This window comes from Chiloscyllium plagiosum, chromosome 7 (assembly GCF_004010195.1).
Source record: "Chiloscyllium plagiosum isolate BGI_BamShark_2017 chromosome 7, ASM401019v2, whole genome shotgun sequence".
Classification (NCBI taxonomy): domain Eukaryota; kingdom Metazoa; phylum Chordata; class Chondrichthyes; order Orectolobiformes; family Hemiscylliidae; genus Chiloscyllium; species Chiloscyllium plagiosum.
The window spans coordinates 69,457,759-69,471,667 of record NC_057716.1 but is presented as its reverse complement, the minus strand read 5'-3'; the positions used below and the strand labels follow the sequence as shown (position 1 = coordinate 69,471,667).

Below are 13,909 nucleotides of genomic sequence, written 5' to 3'. Positions count from 1 at the left end.
AATGTTCATCACTCCGATTAAAATAAATTTTAGAATAATTGAAACGAAGAACAGATATAGCACAGAAGGAGGCTCTTCAGCCCATTGGGTTTGTCCTGATTCTTTGCAAGAATAAATGAGCTCATCCTGCTCCCCAGCATATTTCCCCCTATTCTCTCATAGAGTTACATCTAAATCATTTATATAAATGACAAAAAGCAGTGGTCTCAGCATCAGACCGTGCAATGCACTGCTGGTCACAGGCCTCCAGTCAAAAAAGCTCTACTACCATCCTCTGCCTCAGACCTTGCAGCCAATTTTCTATCCAAGTGACTAGTTCTCCCTGTGTTCCATGTGATCTAATCTTGTTAACCAGTCTATAATGAGGAACCTTGTTGAATGTTTTACTGACAACATATAGACAACATTCACTGCTCTGCCTTCACCTGCTCTGCAGGTTGAGTCCGTGATTAAGAAAGCGAATGCAATGTTGTCTCTTATCTCAAGAGGGTTGGAATATAAAAGCAGAGATGTACTACTAAGACTTTATAAAGCTCTGGTTAGGCCCCATTTGGAGTACTGTGTCCAGTACCTCAGGAAGGACATACTGGCACTGGGACGTGTCCAGCGGAGATTCACACGGATGATCCCTGGAATGACAGGTCTAACATATGAGGAACGGCTGAGGATACTGGGATTGTATTCGTTGGAGTTTAGAAGATTAAGGGGAGACTTAATAGAGATGTACAAAATAATACATGGCTTGGAAAAGGTGGATGCTAGGAAATTGTTTCAGTTGAACGAGGAGACTAGGACCCGTGGACACAGCCTTATAATTAGAGGGGGTCATTTCAGAACAGACATGCGGAGACATTTCTTCAGCCAGAGAGTGGTGGGCCTGTGGAATTCATTGCCACGGTGTGCAGTGGAAGCCGGGACGCTAAATGTCTTCAAGGCCGAGATTGATAGATTCTTGTTGTCTAGAGGAATTAAGGGCTACAGGGAGAACGCTGGTAAGTGGAGCTGAAATGCGCATCAGCCATGATTGAATGGCGGAGTGGACTCGATGGGCCAAATGGCCTTACTTCCACTCCTATGTCTTATGGTCTTATGGTCTTATTTAGGTTGCATTGGATGGGAAAGGAAGCTGCAGGGGATGGGCACAATTGAAAAGTGGAGCTTATTCAAGGAACAGCAACTGCGTATCCTTGATAAGTATGTACCTGTCAGGCAGGGAGGAAGTGGTCAAGTGAGGGAGCCGTAGTTTTCTAAAGAGATTGAAGTTCTTGTCAAGAGGAAAAAGAAGGTTTATGTTAAGATGAGGCGTGAAGGATGAGTTAGTATGATTGAGAGTTACAAGTTAGCCAGGAAAGACGGAGTTAAAAATCACACAACACCAGGTTATAGTCCAACAGGTTTAATTGGAAGCACTAGCTTTCGGAGCACTGCTCCTTCATCAGGGTGGTTGTGGAGTACACAATTGTAAGACACAGAATTTATAGCAAAAGTTTACAGTGTGATGTAACTGACATTATACATTGAAAAATACCTTGATTGTTTGTTAATCTCTCATCTGTTAGAGTGACCATGTTAGTTTCACTTCTTTCATATGTAAATCACAAAATGTTTTTTAAAAGTTACATTCTCAGGTTAACTTTAACAACTGGTGTCAGCCCAGATAATATGTTGAAGGTGTAAGCCCAATGTGTCCTGTTTACTGTGCCATACTGTTTAGACTGATTCTAATCTGAAAAATGAGTTAACAGAGTCTTACATGGATTCATGCAGTTTTTGAGCAAAGTACAATGTAACTCTGCAAGTACAATTTCACCCCACAAATGTATCTGTGTATGTGTGCGTGTGTGTCTGGGGTGAGGAGTTGTGAGTGTCTGTGAGAGAGAGTGTATGTATGTGTGTGAGAGTACAAAGGGGTCTAAATCTGTGAGAGGGTGCATGTCTGTGAGAAGGTGCATGTGTTGAGTGTGTGTCTGTGTGCGTCTGTGTACAGGAATGTCTGTGTGTGTGTGTAGTGTAATGATGGTCACCTGTAGTGTGACATGAACCCAAGGTCCCGGTTGAGGCCCTCCCTATGGGTACCGAACTTTGCTCTCAGCTTCTGCTCAGCCACTTTTCGCTGCTGCCTGTCCCGAAGTCCGCCTTGGAGGATGGTCACCCGAAAGTCTGAGGTTGAATATCCTGGACTGCTGAAGTGTTCTCCAACTGGGAGGGAACACTCCTGTCTGTCGATTGTTGTGCAGTGCCCATTCATCCGTTGCTGTAACCTCTGCTCAGTTTCCCCAATGTGCCGTGCCTCAGGACATCCTTGCTTGCAGCGTATGAGATAGACAACGTTGGCTGAGTCGCATGAGTACCTGCCATGTACATGGTGGGAGGTGTCCCCAAGTGTAATGGTGGTATCCATGTCCACACTCTGACACGTCTTGCAGTCCCTACTGTGACAGTGTTGTATGGAGTGGTCCTGAAAGCCGGGCAGTTTGCTACGAACAATGATCTGTTTGAGGTTTGGTGATTTTTAAAGGCGTGCAGTGGAGATGTGGGGAAGGTCTTGGCAAGGTGCTCATCTTCATTGATAATGTGTTGCAGGCTGTGAAGAACATGGCACAGTTTTTCGGCTCCTGGGAAGTACTGGACAATGTAGGGTATCCTGGTGGTTGCAGCACGTGTCTGTCTCCTGCGGAGGTCATTACGGTTCCTTGCTGTGGCACGTCAGAACTGGTGGTCGATCAGTTGAGCATCATACCCCATTCTGATGAGGGCATACTTGAGTACTTCCAAGTGCCCGTCACATTCCTCCTCATTTGAGTAGATCTGGGATACGCACAGAGTTTGTCCATAGGGGATGGCTGTTTTAATATGTTTTGGGTGGAAGCTGGAGAAGTGTAGCATTGTGAGGTTGTCTGTGGGTTTGCAGTAGAGAGTGATGGAGATGCATGTGTCCAAGAATGAGTCAGAAAGTAGAGAGTAGTCCATGGTGAGTTTGATGGTGGGATGGAACTTGTTGATATCACTGTGTAGTTTTATCAGTGACTCCTACCATGGGTCCAGAGGAAGAAAATGTCTTCAATGTACCTGGTGTATAGTGTTGGTTGGAGGTCCTGTATAGAGAAGAAGTCTTATTCAAACCTGTGCATGAAGATGTTGGCATATTGGGGTGTAAATTTGGTCCCCATGGCTGTTCCATGTGTCTGGATGAAGAACTGGATGTCGAAGGTGAAGACGATGTGATCGAGGATAAAGTGGATGAGTTGTAGGACGGTGTTCGGAGATCAGCAGCTGTTGGTGTTGAGTACTGAGGCTATTGCCGCGATGCCATCATTGTGGGGGATGCTGGTGTAGAGTGCTGAAATTGTGATGATGAATGTTCCCGGTTTGATTGGTCCATGGGTGCTGAGTTTCTGTAAGAAATCCGTAGTGTTGCGACAGAAGCTGGGATCTCCTGTACAATGGGTTTCAAGATGCCTTTGACATAGCCAGAGAGGTTCTCACACAGGGTTCCACTGCCTGATACAATGGGACATCCTGGTGTATTGGCTTTGTGTACCTTCGGAAGGCAGTAGAAGTCTCCTCCGCGACAAGTGCATGGGATGAGGGTGCGTAGGGAACTCTGAAGGACTGGATCCAAAGTCCTGATCAATGTGTGCAGTTCATGGGTGTGCTCTTTGGTCAGATCAGCTGGTAGTTGCCTGTAGTGTTCCTGGTTGTTCAGTTGTCGGTACACTTCCTTGCAGTATTCTGTTCCTTCTTTATCTGCTGGTTTGATGACAATGTTGTGATTGGTTTTCAGAGCACAGATGGCATTGTGTTGTGCACACATGATGTTTTGCTTTGACCATCCTCCAAGGCAGACTTCACGACAGGCAGCAACGAAAAGTGACTGAGCAGAGGCTGATAGCTAAGTTCAGTGCCCGTAGGGAGTGCTTCATCCGGGACCTTGGGTTCATGTCACATTACAGGTGACCACCATTGCACTATATACACACATGCAAACACATGCACACACACATATAGACACAGAAACTCATGCACTCCCACAGACACACACACTCCCACACGCACTCTCTCACAGACTTAGACCCCTTTACACTCTCACACACACATATACACTCTGTCTCACAGACACTCAACCTCCCACTCCAGACACGCACACACACACATATATACATTTGTGGGGTGAATTTGTACTTGCAGAGTTACATTGTACTTTGCTCAAAAACTGCATGAATCCATGTAAGACTCAGTTAACTCATCTTTTAGATTAGAATCAGCCTAAACAGGGAGCTAACACCTTCAACATATTATCTGGGCTGACACCAATTGTTAAAGTTAACCTGAGAATGTAACTTCTAAAAAAGGTTTTGTGATTTACATATGAAAGAAGTGAAACTAACATGGTCACTCTAACAGATGAGAGATTAACAAACAATCAAGGTATTTTTCAATGTATAATGTCAGTTACATCACACTGTAAACTTTTGCTATAAATTCTGTGTCTTACAATTGTGTATTCCACAACCACCTGATGAAGGAGCAGCGCTCTGAAAGCTAGTGCTTCCAATTAAACCTGTTGGACTACAACCTGGTGTTGTGTGATTTTTAACTTTATACACCCCAGTCCAACACCGGCATCTCCAAATCAGGAAAGACTGAAAGAGAGAACTAACAAGAGCCAGGAGGGGACATGAGAAGTCGTTGGCAAATAGGATCAAGGAAAACCCCAAAGTTTTCTATCAGTATATCAGGAATAAAAGAATAAAAGATTAGGGCCAATGAAGAATAGTAGTGGGAAGTTGTGCATGGAGTCAGAAGGTATGGGGAAGCGCTAAATGAATATTTTTCGTCAGTCTTCACTCTGGAAAAATATGTTGTTGAGAATACTGAGATACAGGGTACTTGAATAGATGGGATTGAGGTGCACAAGGAGGGGTGTTAGCAATTTTGGAAGATGTGAAAATAGATAAGTCCCTTGGGCTGGATGGGATTTATCCTAGAATTCTCTGGGAAGCTAGGGAGGAGATTGCAGAGCCTTTGGCTTTGATCTTCGTGTCATCATTGTCTACAGGAGTCATGCCAGAAGGCTGAAGGATAACAAATTTTGTTCCCTTGTTCAAAAAGGGGAGTAGAGACAGCCCTGCTAATTATAGACCAATGACCCTTATTTAGGTTGTGGGTAAAGTGCTGGAAAAGGTTATAACAGATAGGATTTATAATCATCTAGAAAGGAAATAAGTTCATTAGGGATAGTCGACATGGTTCTGTGAAGGGTAGGTTGTGCCTTACAAACCTTATTGAGTTATTTGAGAAAGTGACCAAACAGGTAGATGAGGGTAAAGTGGTTGATGTGGTGCATGTGGATTTCAGTAAGGCATTTGAAAAGGTTCTCCATGGTAGGCTATCACACAAAATACGGAGGCATGGGATTGAGGGTGATTTAGTGGCTTGGATCAGAAATTGGCTAGCTGAGAGAAGACAGAGGGTGGTGATTGGTGGGAAATGTTCATCCTGGAGTTCAGTTACTAGTGGTGTACCACAAGGATCTGTTTTGGGGCCACTGCTGTTTGTCATTTTTATAAATGACTTGGATGAGGGCCTAGAAGGGTGGATTGACGGTTGACACTAAGGTCGGTAGAGTTGTGAATAGTGCCAAAAGATGTTGTAGGTTACAGAGGGACATAGATAAGCTGCAGAGCTGGGCTGAGAGATGGCAAATGGAGTTTAATATGGAAAAGTGTGAGGTGATTCACTTTGGAAGGAGCAACAGGAATGCTGGGCTAATGGTAAGCTTCTTGGTGGTGTAGATGAACAGAGAGGTCTTGGTGCCCATGTACACAGATCCCTGGAAGTTACCACCCAGGTTGATAAGGTTGTTAAGAAGACATACAGTGTGTTAGCTTTTATTAGTAGAGCGATTGCATTTTGGAGTCATGAGATCATGCTGCAGCTGTACAAAACGCTGGTGCGGCTGCACTTGGAGTATTGTGTACAGTTCTGGTCACCGCATTATGGGAAGGATGTGGAAGCTTTGGAAAGGGTTCAGAGGAGATTTACTATGATGTTGCTGGTATGGAGGGAAGGTCTTATGAGGAAAGGCTGAGGGATGTGAGGCTGTTTTTGTTAGAGAAAAGAAGGTTGAGAGGTGATTTAATTGAGACATATAAGATAACTAAAGGGTTAGATAGGGTGGACAGTGAGAGCCTTTTTCTCGGATGGAGATGGCTAGCACGAGGCGGCATAGCTTTAAATTGAGGGGTGCTAGATATAGGACAGATGTCAGAGATAGGTTCTTTACTCAATAGTAAGGGTGTGGAATGCCCTGCCTACAATAGTAGTAGACTCGCCAACTTTAAGGGTGTTTAAATGGTCATTGAATAGACCATTAAATGGATGAAAATGCAATAGTGTAGATTAGATGGTTAATACAGGACTGAAGATGTTATATCTGAATGCATGCAGTATAAGGAATAAGGTAAATGAGTTTGTAGCACAGATCAAAATTGGCAGGTATGAGGTGGTGGGCATCATGGAGATGTGACTGCAAGGGGATCAGGATTAGGAGCTGAATATTCAGGAATGTACATCCTATCAAAATGCTAGGTAGGTGGGCAAAAGGGTGGAGTTGCCTTGAAGAAATGAAATTAAATCAATAGTAAGAAACAAAGTATATGATCAGATGATGTAGAATCTGTGTGGTTAGAATTGAGGAACCACAAAGATAAAAGAAAACATAGTCAGAGTTATGTATAGGCCTCCAATTAGTAGTCGGGAGCTGAGGCATAAGATACACTATACAATAGAAAAGATGTGTAGGAAACACAAAGTTACAGTGATCATGGGGGATTTCAATATGCAGGTGGACTGGGAAAATCAGGTTGGTAGTCGATTGCAAGAAAAGGAATTTGTAAAATGTCTACGGGATGGTTTTTGGATCAGCTTGTGGTGGAGCCCACTGGGGAACAGGCAATATTGGATTTACTGTTGTGCAATGAGGCAGACTTGATAAGGGAGCTCAAGGTCAAAGAACCCTCAGGAGGTAGTGATCATAATAGGATTGAATTTATTCTGAAATTTCAGAGAGAGAAGATAGAAATGATATTACAGCTGAATAGAGACAACTACAGAGGCATAAGGGAGGAGCTGGGTAGATTTGGCTGGGAGAGGAGCCTCGCAGGAAAGACAGTGGAACAGCCATGGCAAGAATTTCTGAGAGTAATTCAGGAGACACAGCAGAGATTCCTCTCAAGGAAAAAGAAGCATGGCACAGGGAAGATAAGGCAACCATGGCTGACTAGGGAAGTCAGGGATAGCAAAATCAAAAGAGAAAGTATTTGATGTGGTGAAGGGCAGTGGGAAACCAGAGGATTGGGAAGCTTACAAAGACCAACAGAGGGGAACAAAGAAAAGGAGGGAGAAGATTAAATAGGAAGATAAGCTAGCCAGTAATATAAAGGAAGACTGTAAGAGTTTCTTTAAATATATAAAAAGAGAAGCAAGAGTGGACCTGGGCCATTGGAAAATGATGCTGGAGAGATAGCAGTGGGTAACAAGGAAGTGGATGAGGAACTGAATAATTACTTTGCGCCAGTCTTCACGGTGGAAGACAGGAGTAATATCCCAAAAATTCAAGAGAATGCCGGGGCTAAGCTGATTATGGCGGCCATCATGAAGATGAAGAAGCCAGAAAAACTGAATGGCCTGAAGGTGGATAAATCACCTGGACCACATGGACTACACCCCAGAGTTCTAAAGGAGATAGTTGAAGAGATAGTGGAGGTGTTAGGAATGGCTAGAATCAGGAAGGGTCCCAAAGGACTGGAAAATCACTAATGTGACATCCCTGTTTAAAAAGGAAGTAAGGCAAAATATAGAAAATTACAGACTGATTAGTTTAACCTCGATCGTAAAATCCTAGAATCCATTGTGAAGATTGAGATTTCTGAATATTTGGAAGTGTTCATAAAATAGGACAAAGTCTGCATGGTCTCAATCAAGTGGAGGTCATGTCTTACAAAGCTGCTAAAATTCTTTGAGGAAGTAACAAACAGTTTAGACCAAGGAGAGACAATGGATGTTATCTATCTCAACTTCAAGAAGGTTTTTGACAAGGTGCTGCACAGGAGGCTATTGAGTAAGATAAGGGTCCATTGTGTCACAGGCAAGGTGTTAGCATGAATAGAAGTTTGGCTATCTGGCAGAAAGCAGAGAGTGGGGATAAAAGAGTCTTTCTCAGGATGGCAGTCGGTGACAAGTGGTGTTTTGCAAGGTTCAGTGTTGGGACCACAACTTTTCACTTTATAGATGAAAGAACTAAGGGCATTCTAGCTAAGTTTGCAGATAATACAAAGATAGGTAGAGGGACAGGTAGCTTGAGGAAGCAGGGAGACATCAGAAGGATTTTGATAGGTTCAGAGAGTGGGCAAAGAAGTGACAGATGGAGTACAATGTGGGAAAGTGTGAGGTCATGCACTTTGGAAGAAAGAATAAAAGCATGGACTATTTTCTAAATGGGAAGGAAATTCACAAGTCTGAACTGTAAAGACACTTGAGCATTCAAGTCCAGGATTCTCTCGAGGCAAACTTGTAGGTTGAGTCAGTAGTTAGGAAGGCAAATGCATGATAGCATTTATTTTGAGGACTTGAATATAAAAGCAGGGATGCACTTCAGAGGCTCTGTAAGTCTGGTCAGACCACATTTGCAGTATTGTGCACAGTTTTGGGTGCCATGTCTCTGGAAAGACGTACTAGTCCTGGGGCTTCAAAGGAGGTTCACAAGAATGGTCCCAGAAATGAAAAGCTTGACAAATGAGGAACATCTGAGGACTCTAGGTTTCTACGCGATGGAGTTTAGAAGGATGAAGGGGCATCTAATTGAACATACAGATACTGAGTAGCTTGGACAGAGTAGCTGTTGGGAAGATGTTTCCATTGGTAGGAGAGACTCAGACCCATGGGCACAGCCTTAGATTAAAAGGCTTTTTATAACAGAGTTAAGGAGAAACTTCTCCAGCCAGAGAGTGGTGAATCTATGGAATTCATTGCTATAGAAGGCTGTGGAGGCCAAGTCATTGAGTATATTTAAAAGTGAGATAGATAGATAGATTCTTGAGTATCAAGAGGATCAAAGGGTTACAGGGAGAAAGCAGGAGAATAGGGATGAGAAGCTTATCAGCCATGATTAAACGACAGAGCAGACTCAATGGGCTGAAAGGCCTAATTTCTGCTCCTATCTCTTATGGTTTCTTAAGAATGACAAATATCTGTTCATGTACCATAGCTTCTGCTTTCAGACAAGAGTGTATGTTCATGGCTCTCTTGAGAAATTCTAAATGTCAGTCATTTATCTTCTTCTCCTATTGACTGTTAACACCTTTTTTTAAGACAGTAATTGTTGAGCTGCCATTGCAATTGATGATGTGCTGAAATATCCTCAATGGATCCAGTCACAGGTTATTTATTGAAATGAAAATGTGCTAATTTCTCAGCCAGACACTCATCACTCTAACCATGGTTGTGTTATATAAGTCTCTGCTGCCCTCTCCCACATCTTTTGACCGCAGCCATGAAAGGACCTTATTTAACTTTGTATGGGTAGATGGGTTTTAAACGAGGTAAAATCTCATCCATCTGCACAAAGACAAAGCAGATGAACACAATTACAAAGGATATTTTGTTTCATTAAAAGCTTTCACCCAGAGTTAGCTGGCATGTCACCTTTCTTTCTAAATCTTGAATTTAAATTGCAAGTAAATGGCATCTTTAAACTGGATTACAATTAACTTATTTTGGTGGGATTCTTTTATACTATTATTCAGTTTGTATTGATGATGGGAAGTAAAATTGTAGTTGCATACCAGACTAATAACTGCAGTTAGAATAGTTAATGAATAGATTTTAATGTAACCTTGATTATATTGTTCTTGCCGTAGTGCTATACTGATATGAGATTGCATTCAAGTGCTGTTCAAGGTGTCTTGATTAGCACAGAACAAGATGGCACAGTAATACTCCCTCTTGGCAAACAGTCCATGGATTTGAATTTTCTTTTAAATCAAATATATTCAGTCATGTTGTTTGCTACAAATTAATGATTCAGTAGAAAAGCTAAGACTTATGCCTCAGAAACTGGTCTCTTCATAGATTACAGAGCCAAATGGGAAAGGCCAAGGGTTCAGGTCAGCTATTGTTTATTGTTCAACATTGCTTCACAAAGATGAAGACACCATGCAAATATGGATTAAATTAATATTTTTCTTCATACAGCTTCAGCATTCACAGAACGATACCTTGGATTACCATCACGAGATGAAATCATTTATCAAGTGAGTTTTTTAAAGAAACCACTCAACGTATAAAGGCTAAGCATTAATTCAATTTTGGAGTAGAATTGCAACACATAATCCTAATCAAAATTAAAAAGGATCAGAGATGCGAATGTCCAAAAATCCAGACATCACACGACCTGCCACTGCATCACCATTCCAACTAAAATGTTTTAATTCCACATCTCTCAGATTTGTACACGTCAATTAATTGCCACTTATGTATGCAAATGTCCGTGAGTCAGAGGGTCTTATCTACTACTGAGTCACAATACTACCATTAAAAGATGGTAATAGACCCCAGGAAACAGTGGTAAAGGCCCCAAGTTATGTCTGTCCTGGACATTTTTATGTACAGACTTTGATTTCTTTCTAATATCATTGAAAAAAATTTGATGTTGATGCAACATTCACATAAGTTTCCTCATAATGGTGAAATTTCTGCCAGAAACCTACTGCACTTATACAATCAGCTTCAGTCCAGGATAATTAGTTTTAGATTAGATTAGATTAGATTAGATTACTTACAGTGTGTGGAAACAGGCCCTTCGGCCCAACAAGTCCACACTGACCCGCCGAAGCGCAACCCACCCAGACCCATTCCCCTACATTTACCCTTTCACCCAACACTATGGGCAATTTACCGTGGCCAATCCACCTAACCTGCACATTTTTGGATTGTGGGAGGAAACCGGAGCACCCGGAGGAAACCTACGCAGTCACGGGGAGAATGTGCAAACTCCACACAGACAGTCGCCTGCAGTTCTAACCATTGTGCCACCATGCATATTCCAGATGAAAATACTATTCTGCTGAAATTCCACTACAAGAGGGAGATAAGCATTTAGTTTTCACAGCTAATTCCCTTTTAGTCTTTTAAAATCACATGTGTATTTAGAGGCAATAATTTGTTTTAATATAATTAATCAAGTAATACTGTGTTTAACATTCATATTAATAACTCCATTTTGGTTTTATTGCAGGAATCTAGTGTATTACAAAATGTTAATGAAATCAAAGATGAGAGTTTCCTGATTATACATGGCACTGCTGATGGTAAGACTTACTGTAGCCTGCCTCTCATATTCAAGCATATACTGTCAGCTATCCCCCAAGATATTTTACAATGTGTTTGATAGTGGCTTCATAATGATGATATTCAAGGTGTTATAGTCATTTTTGTATCCAAGGTTTTGGTGGAAGTTGAATACATCTTAATTTTGTCAAAGTATTTAACAGCACATTCACTAAGAACTCCAGAATGGGTGGATACATCTATCTATCCTTTAGCCACTCCATCTCTGTTACTTTACTTCCCTTTCTCTCTCAATCTCTCACACCATGTTGGCTATTTTAGGTATTTACTTAAACTCTGTAGAACTTAAATATTTTTTCACCTATCTGTTACTATACAAATATGAAAATTTGCATATGTTGCTCTCCTTCAAACAAAGCACGACTGATGGGAGAGTTGACATTTCTGTCAAGGTTACGCTCAGCTTCAATAATGTCAACAAGGAAAATGCTACCATTAGCTAATGGCCAGCAGTGTTTCAAATGAGATTTATAAAATTGCTAGTCCCTTTAATTTAAGATAAAATGAAGAAACTCTTGTGACCGGTTCTAAAGTCTGTCTAACAATAGGCTTGGGCAAGGTGGTTGTTAAAAGATTAACATGACACGCACACAGACACTCACACACACTCCCACACTCACATATGCATCCTCTCAGACTTAACTACTTTATACTCACACATACATATACACTCTCTGACAGACACTCACAACCCCCCAACCCAGACACACACACATTCACTCCTACAGACACACACACTCCCACACTCTCACATGAACCTCTCACAGACTTAGACACTCTACACTCACATATACACTCTCTCTCACACTCACAACCCCTCACCCCAGACACAAACACACACACACACACACACACACACACAGATACGTTTGTGGGGTGAATTTGTACTTGCAGAGTTACATTGTACTTTGCTCAAAAACTGCATGAATCCATGTAAGACTCTGTTAACTCACTTTTTAGATTGGAATCAGTCTAACCATTATGGCACAGACAGGGAACACAGGGTTAACACCTTCAACATATTATCTGGCTAACACCAATTGTTACAGTTAACCTGAGAATGTAACTTTTAAAAAATAGTTTTGTGATTTACATGTGAAAAAAGTAAAACTATCATGGTATTCAAACAGATGAAAGACTCAACAAACAATCAAGGTATTTTTCAATGTATAATTTCAGTAACATCACACTGTAAACTTTTGCAATAAATCTTGTGTCTTACAATTGTATCCTCCACAACCACCCTGATGAAGGAGCAACGCTCCGAAAGCTAGTGCTTCCAATTAAACCTGTTAACATAGAACATTACAGCACAGTACAGGCCCTTCGGCCCTTGATGTTGCACCGACCTGTCATACCAATCTGAAGCCCATCTAACCTATACTATTCCATGTACGTCCATATGCTTGTCCAATGACGACTTAAATGTACTAAAAGTTGGTGAATCTACTAATGTTGCAGGCAAAGCATTCCATACCCTTACTACTCTCTGAGTAAAGAAACTACCTCTGATATCTGTCCTATATTTATCACCCCTCAATTTAAAGCTATGCCGCCTCGTGCTCGCCGTAACCATACTTGGAAAAAGGCTCTCCCTGTCCACTCTATCTAACCCTCTGACTATCTTATTTGTCTCTATTAAGTCACCTCTCAACCTTCTTCTCTCTAACGAAAACAGCCTCAAGTCCCTCAGCTTTTCCTCGTAAGACCTTCCCTCCATACCAGGCAACATCCTAGTAAATCTCCTCTGCACCCTTTCCAAAGCTTCCACGTCATTCTTATAATGCGGTGACCAGAACTGTACACAATACTCCAAGTGCGGCCGCACCAGAGGTTTGTACAGCTATAGCATAACCTCATGGTTCTGGAACTCGATCCCTCTATTAATAAAAGCTAAAACACTATATGCTTTCTTAACAACCCTGTCAACCTGGGTGTCAATTTTCAAGGATCTGTGTACCTGGACACCGATATCTCTCTGCTCATCTACACTACCAAGAATCTTACCATTAGCCCAGTACTTTGCATTCCAGTTACTCCGACCAAAGTGAATCACCTCACACTTGTCCGCATTAAACTCCATTTGCCACCTCTTAGCCCAGCTCTGCAGCTCATCTTTGTTTCTCTGTAACCTACAACATCCTTCATCACTATCCACAACTCCATCGACCTTAGTGTTGTCTGCAAATTTACTAACCCACCCTTCTATGCCCTCATCCAGGTCGTTTATAAGGTTGGACTATAACCTGGTGTTGTGTAATAATTAATTCAATATATTTAGTCACCTCTTCAAAAAGTTCAGTTTAATCAGACAGACAGTATTTCCCTCTGACAAATGCATGTTGATTATCCCTGATCAATAGAGAAAGTGAGGACTGCAGATGCTGGACACCAGAGTTGAAAAGTGTGGCACTGGAAAAACATAGCAGGTCAGGCAGCATGTGAGGAGCAGGAGAATCAATGTTTCAGGCATAAGTCCTTCATCAGGAATGAGGTGGGA

At 41.8% G+C, this 13,909-nt stretch overlaps 1 protein-coding gene across 1 annotated transcript in view; it reads left to right on the top strand.

Annotated features, from left to right (window-relative positions):
- The window catches only part of LOC122551933 (inactive dipeptidyl peptidase 10-like), a 1,705,342-nt gene that overhangs the window by 1,676,534 nt on the left and 14,899 nt on the right, over positions 1–13,909 (top strand). Inside the window, exons 24-25 of the mRNA XM_043694504.1 lie at positions 10,255–10,313; positions 11,297–11,369. Coding sequence (XP_043550439.1) covers positions 10,255–10,313; positions 11,297–11,369 — 132 coding nt within the window. The remainder of the gene's footprint in view (positions 1–10,254; positions 10,314–11,296; positions 11,370–13,909) is intronic.